This window comes from Oratosquilla oratoria, chromosome 8, assembly GCF_046742065.1.
Source record: "Oratosquilla oratoria isolate Oo_2021 chromosome 8, ASM4674206v1, whole genome shotgun sequence".
NCBI classification, from domain to species: Eukaryota; Metazoa; Arthropoda; class Malacostraca; order Stomatopoda; family Squillidae; genus Oratosquilla; species Oratosquilla oratoria.
The window spans coordinates 30,744,817-30,769,876 of record NC_134784.1 but is presented as its reverse complement, the minus strand read 5'-3'; the positions used below and the strand labels follow the sequence as shown (position 1 = coordinate 30,769,876).

General features: G+C 36.7%; 1 protein-coding gene across 3 annotated transcripts in view; it reads left to right on the top strand.

Annotated features, from left to right (window-relative positions):
* Positions 1–25,060, top strand: part of LOC143027676 (uncharacterized) — a 65,606-nt gene that overhangs the window by 35,950 nt on the left and 4,596 nt on the right. Inside the window, exon 6 of one of the 3 annotated variants that reach the window (XM_076189108.1) lies at positions 22,987–24,508. The exons of 1 other annotated variant lie outside the window; for it this stretch is intronic. In XM_076189108.1, coding sequence (XP_076045223.1) covers positions 22,987–23,232 — 246 coding nt within the window. In that variant the 3' untranslated portion in view covers positions 23,233–24,508. Of the gene's footprint in view, positions 1–9,305; positions 10,286–22,986; positions 24,509–25,060 lie in introns of those variants that run through there. One more of the 3 variants, XM_076189107.1, reaches the window with a different exon arrangement.

Below are 25,060 nucleotides of genomic sequence, written 5' to 3'. Positions count from 1 at the left end.
GGTCAAAATAATTAGATAAATAAAGATAATATTTTTCTGCCCAAACTTTTTGTATAGGTTTATAAAAATAGGATGATATGAAGAAGTACCTCTTGAACTTAAAAATAAATGGCATTTTAGAGTGCTGTGGTGCTTCATTTCTCAGTGGTAGTGATGAGAAGTAAATTGTGGTTGGGGACAGGGCATCCCTTTGCCCTCAAAGTGTTGAGATGGGAAGGGTGGTTGAATGTGTTTTATTTATTTGTCATGTAGGTTTTTGCTTTGACTTGACCATCATCTTCACAAGGAGGAAATGGCCTTCAGTAATAAAAGTAATTCTAAAGTTTCACTGACTGGAAATTGCAGCCCCACAGTAACTGGCAACAGTCCTTTCACCTACCCATGTATCTTTTTAGGAAGAAACTTTGGCCTGATGTCTGAAATGTATAAATGTGCAACTATTTCTTTGTCACCAGTAGAAGAAAAAGAAATTGCTGGTTGTGCGAAAAGGCAGTGGGAGTATAAAGTTGATAGAAATATATCGTGGGTTGAGTCTTGAAACTGGATGCCAGCACCTTGGTGCTCCAATTCCAAATGTAGGTAATGATGTTGACAGATTTTGAAGATGGGTTGTGGGGAGATGACTGACATCAATCTTACTGGGACTCTTAATACAGGTGCCCATTGTCGGGCCATACTATGGGGCTAATATTTCTTGCTCTGTTACATTTGACCTAATTAGTGTGGTAGAGAATTAGAATGAACTATTTGAGGTGATAGATGGGAGGAGTGATGAATGGGTGTGGGTGGGTTTGAATTTTGACTCGGCTAACCCTCTTAAAATGTCATGAGACCTTTTGGTAAGTATGTATATTTATTTACCTAGCTGTATTATACAGGAAGGGAGCTATCCTCGCAGTGACCCGTCTTTGTATCTTTCAGCATCAAGTTTGTTCTTAAATTCTTGAATAGAATTTGCACACACTGTTGCCTCATATAATTTATTCCAGATATCCACCACTCTCTGTGGGGAGCTATTCTTTTTCAGATCTCTTCTATAACTATCCTTTTTGAGTTTCTTTTCATGTCCTCTTGTTTTTCTCTTGTCCCACTTTAATAAATCATCTCTATCTAGGACTTCCATTCCTTTCATAATTCTGTAAATAGGCAGTAGATTTCCTCTTACTCTTCTTTGTTCCAGAGTTGGTAGTTGCAATTTAGACAATCTTTGTTCATATGTCAATTTGGAGAGTGTTGGTGCCATCTTTGTCATTGCTCTTTGTATTCTTTCTAATTTCTTTATATTTTTTTTTAGTACTGGGTGTCCATAGTGTCACAGCATACTCCAGTCTTGGTCTTATCAGTGTAACTAATATTTTCTTTACCATTTTCTCATCCAAATATGTGTGTGTGTGTGTATATATATATATATATATATATATATATATATATATATATATATTATAATGTGTGGATATCGTACAAGGTGCACATTTATAAATGGGAACAACTGTTTACTGTGTCATTCAGGAATAGTGACTAACATGGAAAGATTGAAGAAAAATATAATTGGAATTGATACTGCACTGTATTAAACCAGCCTCAAGTAGTTTATTGTATTGTAGAATTTTCTAGTCTGTCATTCCTGGGAGTGACCCAAACTTCTGGGAGCAGACGGAAGTGGGCAAGAGGACGGGTCATAAACAAATGAAAACTATATGGTGTTCTATCCATCTGTCTATATACCAAGAGTATTTTCTGCCTATAAGGGAAGTAGGCAAGTCAAAGGCACATATCTAATCCCACCCATTCCTCTCCTATCCACCACCCTTTCCTCCTCCTCATCTTAGCTCCTCATGGATGATGGGTCATCCCTGTATCCTACCCACTGCCCTGGGTCAGAAGCAATGGAGCAAGACAACATTTCATCCAGAGCAAGGCCACTTTACTCAATCAGTGACCCTTCCTCTCCGTCCCCACGTGCAGGAAAAGAGAAGACAGGAAGAAATCTCTTCCGGCAGCATCAAAATATTGTTCACACATAAGCACCTCCCACCCCCCTATCCCCTGCCCCTTCCCTCCTTGCCTAACAGTATCATCTATACACAGCCACTTTTCACTCACTCCTGTCTCCTGCCTTTTCCCTTTCTTGCTCAACAGACATTCCCCTCTTGCTTAACATCTTTTTCACCCCATCTCATCCTCAGTCCTCTCCTCAAATTCACTCCCTCTACCACTCCCTTCCACATATCTTTTACAAATCTTTCTTCACTCATTCTTTCCATATACCCAAACCATCCCAGTAATCTTTCATCAGCTCTATGTCATCTCCTTTTCCACTCCTGCTCTCCTCACCTCCTCGTTTCTCACTCTGTCCAACCTAATAACCTCTACCATACTTCTCAGACATTTCATCTTGAGCACATTCAAGCTTTTCCTCTCTGCCTCAGTTAAATTCCAATTCTCTGCCCCATGCAAAGCCATCAGCACAATCACCCTTTCATACAATCTTTTTGCATCCATTCCCAGATGCCTATTTTTCATGACAATTTTTAACCCCCAAGGCATTTACTTGCATCTCTCAATCTACAATTTGGCTTTACCTCCACTCCTCCCTTTCCTGTGCCACTTGCAACCCCAAATACATCAAGCTATCCACTTCCAGCCTCTCTCCTTTTAAGACTTACTTCCAACTCAATGCCATCCTCTCCCCTTGTACATCTCATCACCTTGCTTTTATCCACATTTATCTTCAACTTTCTCCTATTGTATACTTTCCCAAACTCTGTCACTAACTCCCTTAATCCCCCTCTGACTGCGCCACAAGCACAGTGTCATCAGCAAACAACAACTGGCTCACGACCCATTTTTCTCCATTTTCCTTAATCATCTCCAGTCCCCTGCCCATTACCCTCATCTTTACCTTTACTGGGTATTTGCTAACTGAAAATGTCCATTTTGAGATGACATTAATATCTATTCCAAATGCTACCCTTCAGCTGAACAAGAAAATCTGCCATATATGTTTACAGAAACCACTGGGAATTGAAATAAAATAATGCCAAATATTTTTATTTATGAAAAAATCTTCAGGGTTTAGTGTAACAAAGAAAGTAGCAATAACTATACAGAGTCTCACTAGAGAAAAGAACTGGGATGGGTGCACAAGTGTATCCTCAGTCTGTGAAGGTTGACGTCATGAATTTCTTGGGGTTCCTGAATATTGCTTAACAATTTTCTTAAAAACAAGATTATTCAATTAAGACAATCCCATATGTAGATTCATATTTTCAGATTTATTCCTGTCAGTTACGGAATTACTCATGATAGTTTTCTTGACACTGTTCTTGTCTCTTTCGTAGTTGTTTACATGCAGAAAAAACACCACTGGACATTTGGCCTATTCTAATGCTGTATTTTTGGTGGTAATCCTCAATTTTAATTTTCCATTTATACCAATATAATGCATATCCTTTACTCTGAATACCATAAACACACTTTATATTGTAAGCACACAGGAATAACATACTTCTTAGCTGAAAGAGATTGACAGTCCCAAAACAGACATCTAGGATCAGTAGATTGCATATTGGAGTACCCCAAGGTAATATATTCTCACCTGCACCATTTAACCTCTTAACAAGTGATCATCCACACCAAATCCAGAACATAACACCAAATTGCTTGTCTATGCAGATGACCCATAGATAATAACCTGCACTGAATGGCCTACCGGCTCCGGCACTTGGCCTTCAAGTAAAAAATCCCATAAATCAATCAATCATAAATAATAACCCAGTTTGGCAACTATAGAACACCTGCTAAGATCACACAAACTTGTATAGACTGACAGTGACTGAGACAGGATAGAATAGAAACCTACTCTCAGAAATCATCAGTGACATTCCTCACCCTGGACAACCATGAATCAAAGAAGCATCCAACAATGAAAATGAATAGCCAACTTCTCACTTTTGGTACTCCATGTTATTCAGCCCATACATCAATCACCTAACAGTGGAAATCAGTAAGTAAATAAACATGATGAGATCAGTAGCAAGTACTGGTTTTGGTCAGCAGAAACTTTACAGTCTTTAAACAGTTTAGAAGAAACATCTAGCTGTGTCCCCATGGCATGGTTCCATACAGTCAAGAAAGCAAACATAGACATCCATCAAACAACACAAAACAAAGCATTAAAAATATTAATGGGATGCACATAAGCCACTCCAGTACAACATATACACACACAAACCAGAATCCTTACCTGAGAACAGCACAGATCTATGATAACACAAGTTAAACCACACTACCAGCATAATACTCAAACAGCTACCTGCATCACACAACACATCCATACAAAAGCACATGCACTTTCTGATCATAAAATGGACACTCAAGAACTACCAAACTCCCAACTCCACCACACTCCACACCTCATGCATACAAATAATTCTTCCCATAAGAGGTGAGAGCCACAAACATAACTATATTCATGTCACCATCTAATATGGCTTTTGAAGCAAACTGCCTCAGATGCAGTCAACACAGACATGACACTGAACATTTCAACCTACAGTGTCCCTCTCTAGCCATACCTAAACAATAAAATATTTCTTCTTTGAGTGACTTTTGAGCCCATCTGGTGATTGTTGCTAGTTACCTAGGAACAGTGAATTAATCAACTATATACCATGAGTAATTCCATAAAGGACAAGAATATGATTGAATCAAGTCGTATATTTATTATTGCTTCATTCCACTACATACCCTGAAGGTGTATTAATAAAAACATTTTGTCTTTCATTATTTCATAACCCAGTGGTTTCTGCAAGTGTCTTCAGTTATGTGTTCAGTGTGATTATATGTTGCCATTGTGTGACCAGTAATGGTTGAAGATAACTGAGCTTTTATTGCTGCAGGTACCAGATGTTTTAGGTGGTACTTTGATATCTTGTCCAAGCCTTTTCCATGCAAGTGTATGAGTTTTCTTCATGGCATTTTTTGTGTCTTTCCAGAAGGGTTTGGTAGCTGCCATGTCTAGCTAAATCTTGTGTATATATTTATTTTCCTGTTTTCTAGTGTTGTGGGATTGGAACTTGTTTTAAATAAATGCTTGTTAATGGTATTACATTATTGTTGTGTTCTATGAAGTTCTGTTTTGTGAATAGATGGAGGATTTATGTACATATTTTGGATAGATGGTGAAAGGAGCTTTGGGTGCAAGAGGAATGTTTGATGAGCAAGGAATGGAGAGGGCAAAAGATAGGTGTGAGTGGAGAGTTGTTAATGGAAAAGAAACTGATACAACTTGAAGGGATTTCTTGTCTTATATGCTCTGGAAATTCTCAAGTGGATGATTGGACAGGGTCACCAGTAGGGATAAACCAGCTTTGGGTGTCAGTCCTTGCTATGGAGGTGATGTGTGTTGCTGCACTGCCTCTAAGATAAACAGTGGATCGGAGACAGGGATGACCCATAATCCACTAGTAGCAAAGATAGAAGGGAAAACAAACTGGTTTTGGATTGGTGAAGGGTGGATGTATGCTTTGACTCAGCCACCCCCTTATATGAGGGATGAGGCATTTTCAAAGAATACTCAGAACCTTTATTCAACCAAAAGCATCACCATAGTCTGAAAACAAAACAGAAAATAGTATAAGAAAATATACCCATTTTTAATTAGGTTAACAAGTACTATTAGTTATATAAAGCTCAGATCACCACAAGGGAAAATGCCTTTTAGTACATGTATGTATTGTTAATATTATGTACCCACTCCTAACCCATCCCACATTTATCCAGCACCCACTCATTTCCTTTTTACTGTAGCTCCTTGTATATATATATGTGTATGAAAACATACTCAATTTCTGTTTTTCATTTTTTCATCTAGGGATCTAGTATACCTCTCAGTTTTATCTCTCTTTTGTAACATCTTTGGTTGTAACTGTTCTTGTTTTGATAGTTTCTTCTTGCATTTTATTTTGTTTCTCATCAATAGGGAGGTAATTTTAGGTGTGAAATACAGGTTGTTTTATGCCTGTAGCCTATGGGGAGAGGCTTTTGTATTTGTTTTTACTGTGGTGTTTGTTATCTTTGGGTTTCATCTATGGATAGGAACAAAGCTGTGTCATAGTTTACCAAATCCTTTATTTCCTCTCTGTTGTAGCCACTGTGGGCTACAGTGAGAAGAAAATAGTGTTAGTGGTTAGTTCGTCATTTACCAAATGGTTGGAATTGAACTGATTTACATCCAGCCAGGAGCCAATATATGTACAGCATGGGTAATCACCCATGGTGTTTAATTACAGAATTGCACTGAATTAGGTTAGCGTTGGGTCATGCAGGGAAGGCAGGACAGACCTGGCCAGCCCATCAGATCCAATTTTATGTCATGTGGCTGTACAGGCCACGGGGTTTGTACAATACTACCCTCTTAAAATGGCCTTGGCATAAGAGGGGCTTGCCAGTGGTCATCTTTGCTGGTCCAGTGAGTGTTGAGCGTAGATGGCGGTGACAGTGGTTGATTGTGATGCGGATTGCAATGGAGTCGAGATGGGCCATCTCTGCTGGAGACATGATGAAGTTGCCCCAGATGGCTTAGTGAGCATTGAACGTAGGGGTGTCTATCCTTGATGGTGGTGGCCATGGTTGATTGCGTTGTAGTTTGGAGGGGCATTGAGACAGGGGCTGTTGCGCTGACCAGACAGCTGTTGGCAATGTTGACTAGTAACCTGTAATGAATGGGAAATTCAGCACCAAAGAGAGGCATCGTGAGGTCTGCCAGGACAAAAGTCCAAGGGCCATGGTGGTGGGGGCAGTTGCCCAACATCATCATCATTGTTGTTGTTGGGACCTGTCATGTGGCACTGCTTCTGCGGTGGTTATATCGTCCTTTATGTTGCCAAGGATGGATCGGATGGGCGCTGGGAAGCCACATATTATAGAGCATGTTAATTCTCCTGCTGCCTCTGTTGACTGTGGGTGTGAGGCAGGCAATGGACAGCATCTCATGGTATGCTGTGTTTGGTTTAATGTCCCCTAGTGGCTGTTGGAAGAGTTGGAGCAGTGGGGGAGGGCAGAAGTAACAGGAGATGGATCCATGGTCCTCACTTGGGTCGCCAATGTAGCCGCTGTGGGCTACAGTGAGAAGAAAAATGTTAGCGGGTAGTTTGTTGTTTATTAAATGGTTGGAACTGAACTGATTTACATGCAGCCAAGAGCCAATATATATACAGTATGGGTAATCACCCATGGTGCATAATTACATAATTGCACTGAATTAGGTTAGCCTTGGGTCACGCAGGAAGGCTGGTCAGATCTGGCTTTGTGCGTTCCAATTTGATGCCATGTGGATGTACAGGCCTTGAGGTTTGTACAATGTATTCAGGCCATTTTGCCTTGTAGTTTATGCATATCTTTGTGACAGTGTTTAATTTTGTAAGTTCTGTGGTGATCTTTGGAACTGGTGATAGGTTTCTGCATGTAGTGATCTTGCAAAATGGACTGTGAAGCTGCCTATTTTCAAAACCTGTCAACCCCTTCAGATCTACTAAGAGAGGCTACATTCGTTCTCCGGACTAGTCCTGAGATCTCTCTGTATCAATTTCAGTCGTATCTCTTAGAACTTTTTTACACTTGGAGAGCTGGAAATGGCATCTGCTTCCCACTCCTTATCACTTTCAGTCAGTGACATAAAAACGGCTCCACACAAATTCAGTGTAGACAACAGTCCAGTTTCTTTGCAAAAAGATGTGTGGGATGGCTCAGGGACCATGGCCAACAACTTTTGGACAGTAAGTCTTCCTCATGATGAAAGACGAGGCATCAATTAATCAATTAATTAATGATGTCCCGTATTACTAAATGTTCAGAGGGGAAGTCATGAATGGTTTCCCATGTTATGGATGGAGCGAGAGTGACTATGTGGAAAAGACTTGGGAAGTCGTTTGTTGGTCATGTTGGGGACTTGTCTTATGGGGAGATAATTGGTATGTAGTATGGCTATGTTGGAGAGTTAGCCAAGGATTTTATTTCTTTGTTTCGAAGAAGTACGAAATCAGTACCAGTATTTATATATTTTGGGGGAATTTTTTCATCGGATGCAGTAAAGCAGAGATTTCAGGGTAGCAGCAGAAAGAAGGGATAATAAAAACAAGTGATTAGCATTCTATTTTGAGTGGAAATTAGGCTCCGATCATAAAAGAAAGTGTGTATTTCTGGTCATTAGGGGTGTCATTAAATTCTCTAGAATATTAACTTCATAGAACCTACGCAGTTAGTATTTCACATGAGGGGAACACAAGGAAGTGTGAAACATTCAAGCTTCCTAACCCATATTTTTCTAGCCCACTTTTTTATGTACTTTGTACCATTGAAAGCAGAATCAAGTGGCCTTACCAACACAGTCATCAGATTTATAATGAAATCTGTAGATTTTTGGGAAAATTACAAAGAAAAGAAATAAACTTGTATTCACTCTTAGAGATTCTGCTGATTTTCTACATCACTACCTACTTCTCTTACAGTTAATTACTTGACTTCTACTTCTTATGGTGAAAATGAATTGCCTCTGGAATACAAAAGTTTGATGCAGTTGTTGTGAATGTGTAATTCTATTGGCAGATTTTCAAATTTTGTAATAGACTTTTGAATTGTGGATGAATCAATCCATCTCATGACCTTGGTTTTAAGCAGGAAACTTGTATCCTAAGAAAAAAAATGTAACCACAACCACAAAAAAGTGAATGCAAGGCAAGGTAATGCAAGATAACATTCCTTGTCTTCTCTACTGCCTTTCATTGAAGTTGTCAAAATTCATAAAGGCTTAAAATGCTGAAATCCACTCACAAAATTGTACGCATGACAACACTGTCATACCAACACAGTCATACCTGACATTTTAGCAGTGCAATTAAAATATATTTTCCAGATGAAAATACGTGTTGATTGAATGTAAATCAAAGGAACTTCTTTTAGGGCAGAGAGCAACATTGTATAGTTCCCTGTGGATAGGAAGGGTAACACTCATACTATGAATAGTATGTATTGTAAGGATAGAGACAGTAATAATTTGCCACAAGTAAGATGGTATGGGGTTGACTGATTTATGCGCTTCAAGTTGGTCATCCTTTTGAGATATTGCTAAGTCATACATGTGTATGGCAGTCTCTAGAATGAGTTGAAATACTTTTGCATAAGGAGCTGCTTGCTAGCAGGGGGCATGAGGAGGGTGAGAAAAGGAGCAGAGGATGGAGGAGGCAGGAAGGAGCTTCACTAGTTCCCCAAGAGCTTAAGATTTTTTTTTTCCTTCCGTTCCCCAGGAGGGCGACGAGAGTTTCTCCAATGGTGCTCTCCAACAGCAACTGGCCTCCATGCCGCCTCCACCAGTGCCCCTGCTCCTTCCACCATCACAGTCAGGAGGCATCAACACCCCAGCTGCACCCTCTTCCTCTTCCACAACGACATCCTCTTCTTCCTCCTCCTCCTCCTCCTCCTCCTCCTTCGCATGCCCATACTGCCACAGGTCAACCTTCAAGACATCAAGAGATTTCAAGCGTCATCTGAGAACTCACACAGGGGAGCGGCCATTCACATGCCCCATGTGCCCATATACTTCTGCACGAGTTGATGTGCTGCAGCGACATCTAAAAAAGAGGCACACTGCTGAGGAAGTTGCTGCTTCAACAGCCACTGTGTCAGCCACTGCCTCATCCTTGTGGTACTGAGAACAGTTGCAGGGCCAAAAACTTGCTTAATCAATACCTATGGCAACTATGGATGTAAAGTGACTTAAAGCACTAAATACCTCTTGAAAAGGAGGGTTCTAGTACTTAAAATGCCTGGTATTAAGCAAGACCCTGCCACTGGAAGAGTGGTTTGCTATGGAGAGCCACTCGGATATTCAGGAGAACAGTGGCAGTATTAGGGTGCCTTCTATATATTATCAACCCCTTTTTTGGGTATGCTTTCAACTACTCTTGCAGTCAGGGAAGGTGAGGTCAAGAGTATAGGATGCTATATGAGGTGAACTCATAGGATACAGGTAGGCAGAAACAGTGAAGAAACAGTTTCAGGTGTTCAGATTTATTTCCATTTTTATTTTGTTTTATGGTAAACTCCTCAAGGTATGAGTGGACCACTTAAATTGAGGCCAGGTATTTAATTTGTATAGGACAAAGTCATTTTGCAGAGTGTGTTGTGTCTATAACCAGCACTCAAAAGTCTTCATTGGACAGATTTGAAGGGTAGTTTCAAAAGGAAGTTTCATCTGAGGGAGTATTTCACTGGAGCTTTTGCTAGATAGAGATGGTTCCACTGAGGTATTTGATTGAAGATTTTCGACTGGAAGGCAGATCATCTGGCTGAGACTTTCAGCAGAAGGAAATAGTCCTATTGGAACTTTAGAAATAGTTGGTTTCTCTCACTGGGACTATCAAGTTGGGGAAACGGATCAACTGCAATGAAGATAGTTTCATTAGGACTTTCAGCTGAAGGAAATGATCTAAGTGATTTTTATACTCCACATTTCTCCTATGAAAGGCTGTTGTAATGGAAGGAGGGAAACAATGTATAGACAGATGATGTAGGTTCCTCTTCCAAGGTGCTTCAGTCCTTTTTTCTCTGTCATATGTATTCTCAAGTTATGTGCTTACAAGTTTCCAAACAAACACTATTTTGAACCATTGATTCATATATTTGTTATTACTGATGTTAATTACATTTTATAAGTGAAATTTATGGCCTAAGGTTATTGGGAAAGCTGTCTGCCACGTGATATTGAAATGTTTGTGAATATGAAATGTGTTGAATTGTTGTGTATCACATTGCTAACATTTAAGTAATGTCAGAAAGTTTATGAAACTTATAAGTGCAGAAAAAAAATGAAACAAAGAGATAGGGTTCATCTACTTTTAAATTGGTTTTAAGCATCTTAACCATCAGAAAAAATTATCTTAATGTTTTAACTTCGTCTTTCACTGTGTTGGCTGCTGATTGGACAAAAAACAGTGTCAGATTAATATGCATACCTTGAAAAAATTAATAGTAATCTTATTTTGTAGCAGTCAATCCCCTCTAGCAACCTGAATATTATAATGATATCAGTTTCACTTAAGTTTTTCAAAATTGGCAGACCCAGTGTTTTAGTCTCTCCTTGTATGGTTTATCATCCTGGCTGGGAACCAGTTTGGTTGGTACCTTTTGTATTCTCATGATCTGTGTGTATTTACCTAGTATTTATTTACCTAGTTGTATCTCATGGGAAGGGGGGCTATGCTCGTGGTGTCCCATCTTTGTATCTCGCAGTGTCTAGTTTGTTCTTAAATTCGTGTATGGTTTTTGCACACACTATTGTTTTGTCCAGTTTGTTGCAGATATCTACCATTCTGTGTGGATTTTTTTTTCCATGTCTCTTCTATAACTGTCCTTTTGAGATATTTATCATGTCTTGTGTTTCTTTTGTCCCAATTTAGTAACTCCTCTCTATCAAGGACTTCCATGTATTTCATGATTCTGTAGATGGTCAGTAAGTTACCGCTTTCTCTTCTTTGTTCCAAAGTCGGTAATTTCATTTTAGCCAGTCTCTCCTCATATGACATGTTTGAAAGTGCTGGGGCCATTTTCGTGGTTGCTATCTAGATTCTTTCAATTTTCTTTATATTCTTTTTGGTACTGGGTGACCATAGTGTTGCAGCCTACTCCAGTCTAGGCCTTATTAGTGTGACTAATATTTTTTTAACCATTTCTTCATCTAATTGATCTAAGCAAGATGTAGGATTCTCTGACAATTTTGTTTTTTTGTTTATAAAGGGACAACATATGAAATAATTACTCCCAGGTCTTTTTCAGGTCCCACTTTCTTCACTTCCTTTGTTCCAATTATATATTGTCTTGATATTCTTGTTTTACTTCTCGTGTCCTTTTGTTTCTCTTCTGTCCCATTTTAACAAGTTGTCTCTATCAAGAACCTCCATCCCTTTTATAATTCTATAAATAGTCAGCAAATCACCTCTTTATCTTCTCTGTTCCAGTGTTGATAGATGTAATTTATCTAATCTTTGTTCGTATGTCAAATTTGAGAGTGTAGGCGCCATTTTTGTTGCTGTTCTTTGAATTCTTTCTAATTTCTTTGTGTGTTTGTATTTACCTAATTGTAGTATACAGGAAAGGAGCAATGTTCATTGGGTCCTGTCTCTTATTTTCTAATTTTCTAACCTACCTAGACTCAAATTCATGTACAGTTCCAACTTAATCATATCCTTGATTTCCAATTATATTTAGATTTGAACTCATGTATTGTTTGAGCTTGGGCTATATCACCTAAGCTATTCCACATAGATGGGTCACTATGAGCATAGCTTCCCATATAATACAACTAGGTATCTACCTAGTTGTATTATACGGGAAGGGAGCTATGCTCATAGTGACCTGTCTAGCCTTCAGCATCAAGTTTGTTCTTAAATTCTTGTATAGTATTTGCACACACTGTTGCCTCATCCAATTTATTCCAGATAGCCACCACTCTGTGTGGTGGATATCTGGAATAAATACACATTTGTGCATCTATAGAAAATTGTATTTTTTTCATATCCTTTAGACATATGACCTTTCTATATTTACTACCATGACTTTTTAAAGCCCTTCTATCTTTAATCAGGAGATCTCTTCTGTCAATGCAATCTATCCCCTTTAGTGACCTGAATACTGTATTTACCTAGTTGTATTATATGGAATGGGGAGTTATGCTCGTAGTGACCTGTCTTTGTATCTCTCGGCATCTAGTTTGTTCTTAATTTCTTGTATGGTTTTTGCACGCACTATTGTTTTGTCCAATTTATTACAGACATCCACCACTCTTTGTGGAAAACTTTTTTTTTTCCAGATCTCTTCTATAACTATCTTTTTTTTTTTTTTTTTTTTTTTTTTTTTTTTTTTTTTCTCCATTTAATGAGTCTTCTCTGTCAAGGACTTCTATGCCTCTCATGATTATGTAAATGGTCGGTAGATCTCTTTCTCTTCTTTGTTTCAGGGTTGGTAGTTCCAGTTTAGACAATCTTTGTTCATATGTCAATTTTGAAAGTGTTGGTGCAATCCTTGTTGTTGCTCTTTGTATTCTTTCTAATTTCTTTATATTCTTTTTTGTGATGGGTGTCCTTTTTTTTTTTTTTATATTTCACCCAAGTAATTAAAAGCCACCTTCATTGATTTTAGTCAATTATAGGTGTCTTCGACTATTTTGTTTATATGCTTGTCTGATGACATGTCTATGGTGATAATTACAGTACTTCTAGGTCCTTTCCAGAACTAACTTTTTTCACTTCCTTTGCACCGATTTTATAGTCCAGATATATATATATATATATATATATATATATATACATATATATAAATATATATATATGTGTATATATATATATATATATATATATATATATATATATATTTTTTTTTTTTTTTTTTTTTTTTTTTTTCTCCTCCAAACTCCATTATACTACATTTCTTGATGTTGAAGTTCACTTCCCACTTTTGGCTCCATTCCCAGACTTTGTCCAGGTCTCTTTGTAGTGATTCAGTCTTTTTCTGTACTTTCTTTAGTAGTTTTGCATCATCTGCAAAGAAGTTCATATAACATTCTACACCTTCATCCATGTCATTTATATATATAGCAAACATTATTGGAGCTAATACATAACCTTGTGGGACTCCACTTATCATTTCTTCTTAGGTTGAGTTTTTATCTCACCCTCATTTTTCTCCCATGCAAGAAATCTTCTATCCATTTCAATAAATATCCTTGTATACCTCCTGTTATTTCAAGTTTTCTTAATAGCTTTATGTGTGTTACTTTTTCAAATGCCTTTTGTTAATCCCAGATATCACAATCTGCCCATCTGTCCCTTTCTTGCATTATATCTATTAACCTTGAATAAAAACAAATAAGATTTGTGTGTATTTACCTAGTTGTATTCACCAAGTTGTATTTTGTGGAAAGGGGAACTACGCTTATGGTGTCCTGCCTTTGTATTGAAGTCCACTTCCCATTTCTGACTCCAGTTCCATACCTTATTCAGGTCTTTCTGCAGTGATTCACAATCCTTTTCAGTTTTTACTTTCCTTAACAGTTTGGCGTCGTCTGCAAAGAAGCTCATGTAACATTTCACATCATCATCCATGTCATTCACATAAATAGCAAACATTATTGGAGCCAATACAGATCCTTGCAGTACTCCAGTGATCACCTCTTTCCAACCTGAATATTTTGCTCTGAGCACTACTCTCATCTTTTTACCAATCAGGAAGTCCTCCATCCATTTTAGTAGGTTCCCTTGTATCCCTCCTATATGTTCCAGTGTGTGTGTGCATACACACGTATACATATGTGTGTGTGGAATAAATTGGACGAAACAATAGTGTGTGCAAAAACTATACAAGAATTTAACCACTTCCATACGGTGATGCCTACGTAGGCGTCATGAGGAGCAAGTTGGTACGCGATGATGCCGACGTCGGCGTCTTGATTATATTTATTGTAGTCGTACCTCAGTAACCTTCATTCTCTCTAAACTGGCTTCATCATATTTTCTATGGTTATCAAAATTCACGGGTGAAAGAGAATGAACGATTGAGCACTGACTTTATTTTTTATAATGCGATTATTATGACGCAACATCACACGTCGGGCAGCTAATGCTGCCAGACGTGCGATGTGCCCCGGAGTGAAGAGGTTAAGAACAAACTAGATGTTGCGAGATACAAAGGTGGGTCAGTACAAGCATAGCTCCCCTTCCTATATAATACAACTAGGTAAATACATACAACTATATTTTGCCACAAGTTTCACTGACTGAAATCCTGCACTGTGGGGCTGGCAACAGTCCATAGGCCTTCCTATAGACCTTTCTTTGGAGGAACTGGAAACTAGTCTGTGTTGTATTAGTGCAGGTCTATTTCTGGCACTAGTAATAGGAGGAAGGGTAAAGTTGTTGGTTGTCAACTCTCCATATATGAAAAAAGTGGAGGAAATACAACTGAAGCTGTTAGGAGAAAAAGAAATTTTGCAATTTGCTTCATAAAAAAACAGCCAAATTTCAGTGGTGGAACAGCTTTACTCACTAACAACTGCAACTCTTTCTTTCTGTCTCCATCTCTGTCTCTCTTTCCCTCCCCTCCTCCTTTTCAAGGAATGTATGTAAATTACATAGGACTGTTTTTATCCAGTTACCTTCAAGCACATGGAAGGTGTAGGGGCTGTACCAACGAATCTCCATAGATGGTTTATGATTTTGTGAAAACCCAGAACAATAACACACAGAATTATATAAAATATCTGTTTTAGCAATGTGGTACTCACAAATATATTACAATTTAACTCCAACTTTTCAAAATGACTCTACAGAAAAACATAAAGGAACCAGTACAGAATTTTTCCAGCATCACAGTTTTTATCCACCCCTTTTCAGACAACTAGAAAGAATAAATAAATGAAAAATAAAATGTTTACAAGTCAATGAGTCACACTTGCACACATCCATTGACACCACCTCTGCATTAAATCAGTAGCAGCATAAAAATCAGAACAGACACTACTGTCCCATTTATACTCATTAAAGACTACAGTATATTTTCACAAAGAGATCAATGGGTCCAGCAGGTGGCTGTCAGTTTTTAGGGAACTGTGAAGTTCTTGTGTACAGTTTTGTGAGTCAGTAGTGACAAGTCTGGCATGTTAATGTACTTGCACAGTAATTATATGATGAGGTAAAAGAAAGTTGTATGAGAATGCCTACTTTATCTTCCTTTTTTCAACCACTTAATTTTAGGCAAAATTTATTGGTAATTATATAATTAGTTTCCAAAAGAATATCCACATCTTCAAATTGTTTTGTTTTCATATTCCAGCAGGATAATGCCTGTTAGTCAAAGTAAATTACATTTTGAATATCAATGTAAACTTTGATCAAGGTTTGAAGTCTTTCATGTAGTCCAAGTAATCTTGGTGTTTCATTGATTTTACAAATCTTTGAACATTTTACTTCTAGAAAATGAAAAATCCTAGCAAATTTGTGACTAGTAAGATTGGTTGTTGTTACACATTTTTAATGGAATGCTTTTTTTTTTTTTTTTTTTTTTTTATTATTATTGTTACACATGCTTCTTTGTTCTTCAGCTACAAAATTCATTAAATTTCAGTAATACTCTTGGTGTAACTGATAACATTTGTACCTCTGAAACAACATATTAAGGGATTGATATGAAATTTGGATTTTTGACAAACATTTGATTTGGTCCAATATTTTTTTATTATATTTGAATAGTTACCTAAGAATTTTTTTTCAGAAATACCAAACTAGTACAGGTACACAACCCTTTGTCTGAAACCCTTGGGGGCAGCTGCATTTTGGATTTCAGGATTTTTCTGATTTTGGAACAAATACTAACTGTCCCAGTAAAATTTGGGCAGCATCCCACATACGAAAATTTTTATTACAGCAGAAACATGTAAATGCTAAAATAATTGGGATAAATAGAGACTGGTATTATTATAGCTTATTTATAGAGTGATGTATTGATAAATGAAACAGATGATCAAAAACATGAATAATGAAACAGTGGGGATAACTTAAACCGTAGATACACAAATTTTAATCATACACAAAATTGTAATATTTCTGCAGGAAAACGTATGAATATCCACACCTAAGTGGAATAAAGAAAGACAGTTAATGGCATTACATTTTAATTATGTTACAGTAATGAACTAGTAAATGACGATATAGAATAAATGAAAATAAATTCACTAACATTCACATTCGAATGTCATCAGGATGCTTTCAACAAGAACAGGATTTTCGAGTGACATCTTTATACAAAACCTATACAGAGGTGGTTATTCACACTTACGTGGGATAATGGAAGACCATAAATGTCGTAACAGTTAATAGAGACTTACTTGCTTTAGTAATAAATTGGTATGATGTATTGGAATGAATTAAAGTTGATAACATTAACACATTCATGAAAGTGTGTATATGTAATTAAGTTACAAGAGGCAATGGGCCATAACTTTTAAGTACACATACACACAACCACAGCACTTTACCACGCCTTAGAATTCTAATATAATTAATTTTAGAAAGCCATTCAAATGCCAAGACAGTAACTGAAATTCCAAGAAAATAACTAAAAATGATATAAAAATCATTGTTTTCACTACCGCTTCAAGAATGAAACTGAGCACTCAGCGTGGGTAGAGGAACAGTGCAAAGGTGAACACACCCAAGAAACGTAATGAACATTTGAGAATTTGTTCAGATTTTGACAAATCTTTTGTAATTTGGTGCAAAATGTTTTTGAATTTTTTTTTTAAATTTCAAGTTCGAGTTTTGGGGGCATTTGAATTCCGGGCATACCTGTATTTTCCCACCAAATGATACTCTTTTGACACTTTTCACCCTCTACACAAAACATTCGGATTTGGAACTTTTCAGTTTTCAAAATTTCGGATAAAGGGTTGTGTACCTGTATAATTAGAATGGGTCAGGTATTTGTACTTACAAAGCTGTACTAGCTCTTAACAAATTCAAGTACTCCAAAGTTTTCTGACCATGAAACAAAATTTTGTTATTTTAGAGTTAATTGGAAGCTGGATCTCTTCTGTACTCAAATTAGTTAATAATATCGTCAACAAAATTTATTTAGAATTAATGTAAGAATTTCTAGAGTTCAAATCTGAGCATAGTTACTGTCAAATGGAGCTTTTAAGGCTACTGAGGAAATAAGAACATTGAATTTTTAATTTATTAATTTTTTAGAATGCAAGTTTTTGTAAGTATGTTGATTTTTTTTTCTCCAAGCCATGCCACATCTTCAGTTGTCCCATTTGATGGTATACTAAGTGCCTCTGATTAGTTTTACCTGAATTTGCTTATATTGATCTAACTTGATCAATACCTTTATGTTTCAAACTTCAGTTTGTCTTCTTGGGCATCCGTATATGTTGGTTTTTATTGTATTTATATGTACATATAATTATAAACAGGACTTTAAAGGAGAGATTTATGAATATAACAGGGAAAATATTTGTTGTAGAATAAGTATAATTTTGTATTTGATATGTCTAGATGTAAATATTGTGAGAAATCATTAAAGCTGTCTGGAAAGAAAACATAATTTTTATCTCAAGATTTCATGAAGAAATTTTTTTGTGGTGACTCCATGTATAGAACTGAAAGCAAACATGCTTGTAATAAGCTTAGCTATGGAAATAACCAATAACTCGGGTATTCTGAGAAGACAGCACAGTCTGTAGCTGTAAAATTGTTGAAGTAATTTTAGAATACCTGAATGAAATATTTCATGTTCAATCAATGTGTTTCCACTTTTTTTTTTTATTCATACTTATACATATGTATTTAGAAGTCAGTAATGGGATCCTACATGTGGTCCTGTGAAATGCAGCCCTAAGCAAGTGGTAACAAGGCTGGATTAGGACCAAGATTTCTATCAGCTTTGACTATCTTTCCTCAAAAAAAAAAAAAAAAAAAAAAAATCAGGTCACATAACAAGTTCTTTTAAACAGACTACTAAACTCAATTCTCTACCAACACATCCTAATACATAAGCCCCCTCCCCCCCGCAAAAAAAAAGTAATCCCATATCAGTTAAGAAACACTGAATAAAGAAATGTATTTACCTAGTTGTATTTTACGGGACGAGCTATTCTCGTAGTGACCCATTTTCATGTCTGCATCCAGTTTATTCTTAAAATCATGTATAGTTTTGGCACTCACTGTTTCTCCATTTAGTTTGTTCCAGACATCAATCACTCTATGTGGGAAGCTATTCTTTTTCAGGTCTCATCTGTAACTGTCCTTCTTTAGTTTCTTTTCATGTCCTCTTGTTTCTCTTCTGTCCCATTTTAATAAGTCATTTCTATTGAGAATTTCCATCCCTTTCATAATTCTGTAAATGGTCAACAAATCACCTCTTTCTCTTCTCTGTTCCAGTGTTGATAGATGTAATTTCGACAATCTTAGTTCGTTTGTCAAATTTGATAGTGTAGGTGCCATTTTTGTCGCTGCTCTTTAGGTTCTTTCTAATTTTCTTATGCTCCTGTGTGGATTGATCCTATTCATATTATGTCTCCTGTTCCCTGCTGGGACTAAGTATCTACAATTATAAATTGCCACTGTGGAGGACTGGTCCTGAAGAGGTTTAGATTAAACTGAATGTGAATATGTTCCTGTGTAGATTGATCCCATTATTCATATTATGTCTCCTGCCCCCTGCTGGGACTATCTACAATTATAAATCGCCACTGTGGAGGACTGGTCCTGAAGAAGTTTAGAAGATTACACTGATGATATGAAATGTCTGTTTGAATACAGAAATGTGAAGATGTTCCTGTGTGAATTAGCCCTATTATTCATTATATATACAAAAAAAAAAAAAAAATCCCCTTGAAAATGGTAATCAAATCAAAGCATATTTCACCTTTCACCCATTTCACATGCATCCACAATACATTTGTTGTCTTTTCTATCTTAGCTCCCTGTGAACAAAGGGTCATCCCATTACCCCACCCACTGCTTGGGTCAGAGGCAATGCAACAACACACAGCCCCTCTACAGCAGGACCCAACAACCAAAATTTTTTTACCCCCAAATTTTCATCACATACAAAAATTACAAAGGATTACAAAAGAGAAGCATGCTGACAGGAAACCTTTTGGTCCATAACTAGGTCAGATGCGAAAAAAAATTATAATAATTGTAAATAAGTAAATAAATGAAAATAATTTTTTTTATAGCAGTGGTACTGAATTCAAAAAGAGAAAGATAGCAGAAGGCCTCATCCTATGTATGCTTAACTGATGTCATGACCAATTATTTCCTGAAATTTAAGTCCCATGATTTTTCAATCACATGATTAGTAAGTTAAGAAATTTCTTATTTATGATTTTTTTCAGTGCTTTGATCATCAAATGCTTTAGAATTGAAATATGTAAATAAGTATGAGAAGGAATAATGCAATCATTCAGGATAGAGTTTGTCGCTGTGAATTCTAAAGCATTGACAGATGAGGAGGGAGGGTTCCCATGTAAATGAAACAGTAGGGCCCTGCTGTGGATGTTGTGTATCTTGCTGTATTGCTTCTGGTAGTGGGTAGGGAAAGGGATGACCTTCAACCATGAGGAGCTAAGATAAAAGGGAAGCAAAGGTATAATGGGTAGGAGTGGGATTGGTGGGGTTAGGTGTATTCCTTGCCTGGCTACTTGCCTTTTGATATATAGACATATTTTTAAAGAAAGTTTTTCTGTCTTACCAGGCCTGGATACTAAGTAGATGTATGTTCCTGATGGAGTGCCCAAAATTATTCTTAAGGACTGTGGTTTTGTGCAGACTCCCTTCTAGGCAGTGTTATATCTATGCTAATTACCCTTTACCCTTTGTGTTGGACATATACCTCCACTCATGCAGTTCCAAAGAAGTGTGACCACTTATAACTGTTGAACTGCCACCCTATGTCTAATTTCTTGAGATGGGTAGATAGTTTTTCCCTCAGCTTGGATATAGTAGATAGTAACGAGGGGATTGTGCGTGTGAGCACAATCCCCTCATTACTATCTACCATATCCAAGGGGATTGGAAAAAAGAGGAATGTCTGTTAAGAAGGACGGGAGAAGACAAAAGAATGAATGGAGAATAATTGTGTATGGATGATGCTGTGATGCATGAGGGGGAGTGGGTGGGGGATGATGGGTGAGGGAGTATGTGTGAAAAATAAATTGATGCAGCCTAAAGAGATTTCTCCCAGTCTTCTCCATTTCTGCATAAGGGGACGGACAGGGGGTTGCCGACTTAATGAAGTGGGCTTGCTGTGGATGTGCTGTATTTTGTGACACTGCTTCTGACCCAGGGCAGTGGGTGAAATGCAGGGATGACCAGTCATCCAGGAGCCAAGATAAGAGGGAGGGAGGGGGGTGGATGGGAATGGAGTATGTGGGGATGGAATGGGTGGGAGTAGATTTTATGCCTTGTAAGGAGAAAAGAGCCTTTGGTATATGTATGTGTGTATGTATTGAAATTGCTTCACATGTAACCAAGATAATATGCCAAAATTTTGTTTTAGGTTTAATATTTAAGAGGCTTCTAATAGCTTTGGGTCTCATCTTATGTAAATCTGATACTGACTTGATAGTAGCTAGAACAATGCTATCTATATACCAAGGGATTTTTTCCCCTTACCAGGGTGGTAGCTAAGTGAAAAGTCATACACCCACTCACACCCATTCCACTCCCAACCACCACCCTTTCCTCCCTCTCATCTTAGCTTCTCATGGATGACAGATCATCCCTGTATCTCACCCAAACCCACTCTCCTGGGTTAGAAGCAATGCAGCAGGACACAACACATCCACAGTAGGGCCACTTCACTTAATTGGTGACCCTGCACTCTCCATACCCTAGTGTGTAAATAGAGAAGAATATTGGAAAAGTCATGAAACATAAAGCACTAATCAAAATAAACCCATTCATTATAAAGGATTTTTTCCTCAAATGAATAGAATCACCTCATGACTAGTATTCAACAATGAGCAGAACCATTTGCCTGTCCCTTGGGGGACATTTCAGCTTTTATGTATCTTCACAGTGTTTTTATTCGGCTAGGTGAGGTTTGTATTTACCTAGTTGTATTATACGGGAAGGGAGCTATGCTTGTGGTGACCCGTCTTTGTATCTCTCAGCATCAAGTTTTTTCTTAAAATCTTGTATAGTGTTTGCACACACTGTTTTGTTGTCTAATTTATTCCATGTATCTATAACTCTATGTGGGAAGCTGTTCCTTTTTAAATTTCCTCTAGAACTATCTTTTTTTTTAGTTTCTTTTCGTGTCCTCTCGTTTTACCGTTGTCCCATATTAATAAGTCATCCCTATCTAAAACTTCCATTCCTTTCATTATTCTATAGATAGACAGCAGGTCACCTCTTTCTCTTCTCTGTTCCAAAGTTGGTAATTCTAATTTGGACAGTCTTTGCTCATATGTTAGTTCGGAAAGAGTTGGTGCTAGTTTGGTTGTTGCTCTTTGTAACCTTTCTAGTTTTTTAATGTTCTTTTTGGTACTGGGTATCCAGACTGCTACTGTGTACTCGAGTTTTGGTCTTATTAATGTAGTTAGGATTTTCTTTATAATTTCTTCATCCAAATAGGCAAACGCCATTTTGATTGATCTCAATAAATTGTAGGTTTCTCCAAATATTTTGTTAATATGTTTGTCTGGTGTCATATCCTTGCCAATCATCACTCCAAGATCTTTCTCATGAGTTTACTTTTTTCACCTTTTCTTCACCAATTTTGTAATATTTTGATATTCTCTTTTTACTTTTTCCAAACTCCATTATACTACATTTCTTTAAATTGAATTTTACTTCCCACTTTTGGGTCCAATTCCAGGTCTTGTCCAAATCTTGTTGCATTGAGTTGCAGTCTTCCTCCGTTTTTACCTTCTTTAGTATCTTTGCATCATCTGCAAAGAAATTCATATAACACTCTACACCTTCATCCATGTCATTAATGTACTGTATATGGCAAACATGATCGGGGCCAGTACTGATCCCTGCAATGGTGCCAAGTGCAAGTAGTGTGTGGAGAATACTGGAATGACTGGACATATATTAAGTCTGAAACCTGTGTAATCAGATTGACCATATTGATTGGGTGTTAGCACAGAAATGTGACACCTGTTTAGTGCACCTCTGATATCTGCCATTGCAGAATGGAGTTGGGAAACCATGAAAATGTGACTTAACACTTCCTGAGGATTGAACCCACAGAATCTAGGTAAATTTCTCGAAATAAATTCCTCGAATTTTTTTTCTCAAACAATCAATTGCTCAACAGTAAATTGCTCAAAATCAATTGTTCCACGGTTGAATACTACAGATCATTTTCCTAATCGTTAATATTAATTTTTTCTTATAATTATTTCTATTTCTATTTCAGTACTTCTGGAAATCTCAAACCCTCAAGATGGATATAACTTTTGTAGAGAGTGAAAAAGGAAAGAGGAAATTATGTTTGGATGGATATTTGTATATTAAGGACAGATCAGTGAACAATAAGATTTACTGGAAATGTGATATGTCCAGAAAAATTAAATGTTTTGCACGTGTTATCACTGTCAATGATACTATCCAGAAACAAAGTGGGAATCACAACCATGCTGGGGATGCTGCTAAAGCCATGTAGAAAGTGAAAGAACATACAATAGATAGTCAATAATGACTGATTTCAAACTTGCCATAGTTAAAGTCATAGAACAAAAATTTCCAATGTGTAAATATATATATATATATATATATATACATATATATGTATATATATATATATATATATTTATATATATATATATATATATATATATATATATATTATTTCTGTCAAAGTCTTTACTGAAAAATTCAAGCAAGTAGCCTAAACCCTTATCTGATGTTGGCATCATGAGGCGCAAGTGGGTATATGAAGATGCCAGCATTGTTGTCCTGATTATATTTATTTTGTAGTTGTAGCTGAGTGACCCCCGTATTCTGTGAACAGACTTGATCGCATTTTCTGTGGTTATTACCATTCAGGGTGAAAGAGAATGAGTATTACATTTGTAACTTTGTTTTATAATGCGCGTATTGCATCATCATACATCAAGCAGCCTAACACTGCATGTGAGTATTTGACTTGTATTGAACTGATTAAGGTAATGTAGAACACCAATACTAAATTTGGTCTTAAAATTCATCTTTAACTACATTGATATTTATTCATGTACCCTATGTTGTGGAAACACTTGAATTTTTAGTTCAAAATAAGTTTTTTCCAAATGAACTTCAAGGGGTAGTGGATTATTTTAAAGACATAGTTTGGGTAGCCATATAGATGCAGCCATCGACATGCTCTTTTGTGTAAACATGTTGAACTGGTATTTTACATTGTAGAAAGAATGCCAAAAACAAACAATGCAATTGAAGGGTGGCATAACAGTTTTGAACATCAGTTATGTGTTTGTCATCCATCTTCTTGGAAGCTTATAGATGGACTAAAGCAAAAACCAAGTTTACAAGAGTTGCAAGTTATGTGGGAGGTGCGAGTACAATAGGGTGCAGAAAAAAGTACCATGACTGTGCAATGCAATTACAAAATATTGTATTAGATTATGACAAAACATTCAGTGAAGAAAAATATTTAAGAAGTGTCAATATTTTATACTAAGAGTAAATATCGGGAATAATACATTTTATGTTTTTTATTTTTTCAATTAATAAGATTAACAAAGATAATAAAAATGTACCTGTTCATATTTATTACGGTGAAACAAATGATGTAGAAAAATATTTAGGTAGTGTTACTAATAGAGTAGATATTGGTAATACATTTTATGTGTTTTTTTAAGTATGAAGATTAACAAAAGTAATAAAAATGTACCCGTTCCTATTTTTAACTACTAATTGTTCAATTAATAATAAATAGAAAAAATATAACCTTATTTGTATTTTTTTACCTTCTGCTTGGATATTCTTCACTTTTCAATCAATTGATCGTTCGAGAAATTATTTTTCAATTTACAGTCGAGCAATTTACTGTCAAGCAATTGATTTAGATAAATTTACCAGTTACTGAATCCCGGACTCGTACATTTGAGGTAGCAACACTACCCTCGGCACCATGCTGGTGCTTGGTGTTAGTGACAAAATACAATTTTACAGTGTTTCACAGTTTTATTACTTCATCTTGGTTGTAGCTAGAAGACATACTAAAGGTTATGAAATACAGCAAACCTGTATTTCACCAATGAGTAGTGCTGCAGGTCTCTTGTAAGAAAGGCCTAGGTTAATGGACTGATGGAATGAGCAGTGCTATCCTTATGGACAATATTGAGCTCAAGAAGTGAAGTCAGAGGTAAAGGAGTAGAAAGGAAGATAGTAAAAGTTGAAAGTGACTATCAGTCTTTTTTGAGTGGAGATTGGTCTCAAGTCATAGAAGAATGCTGCTTGACTGACCCATAGGTGTGTCACTAAAGTCCCCT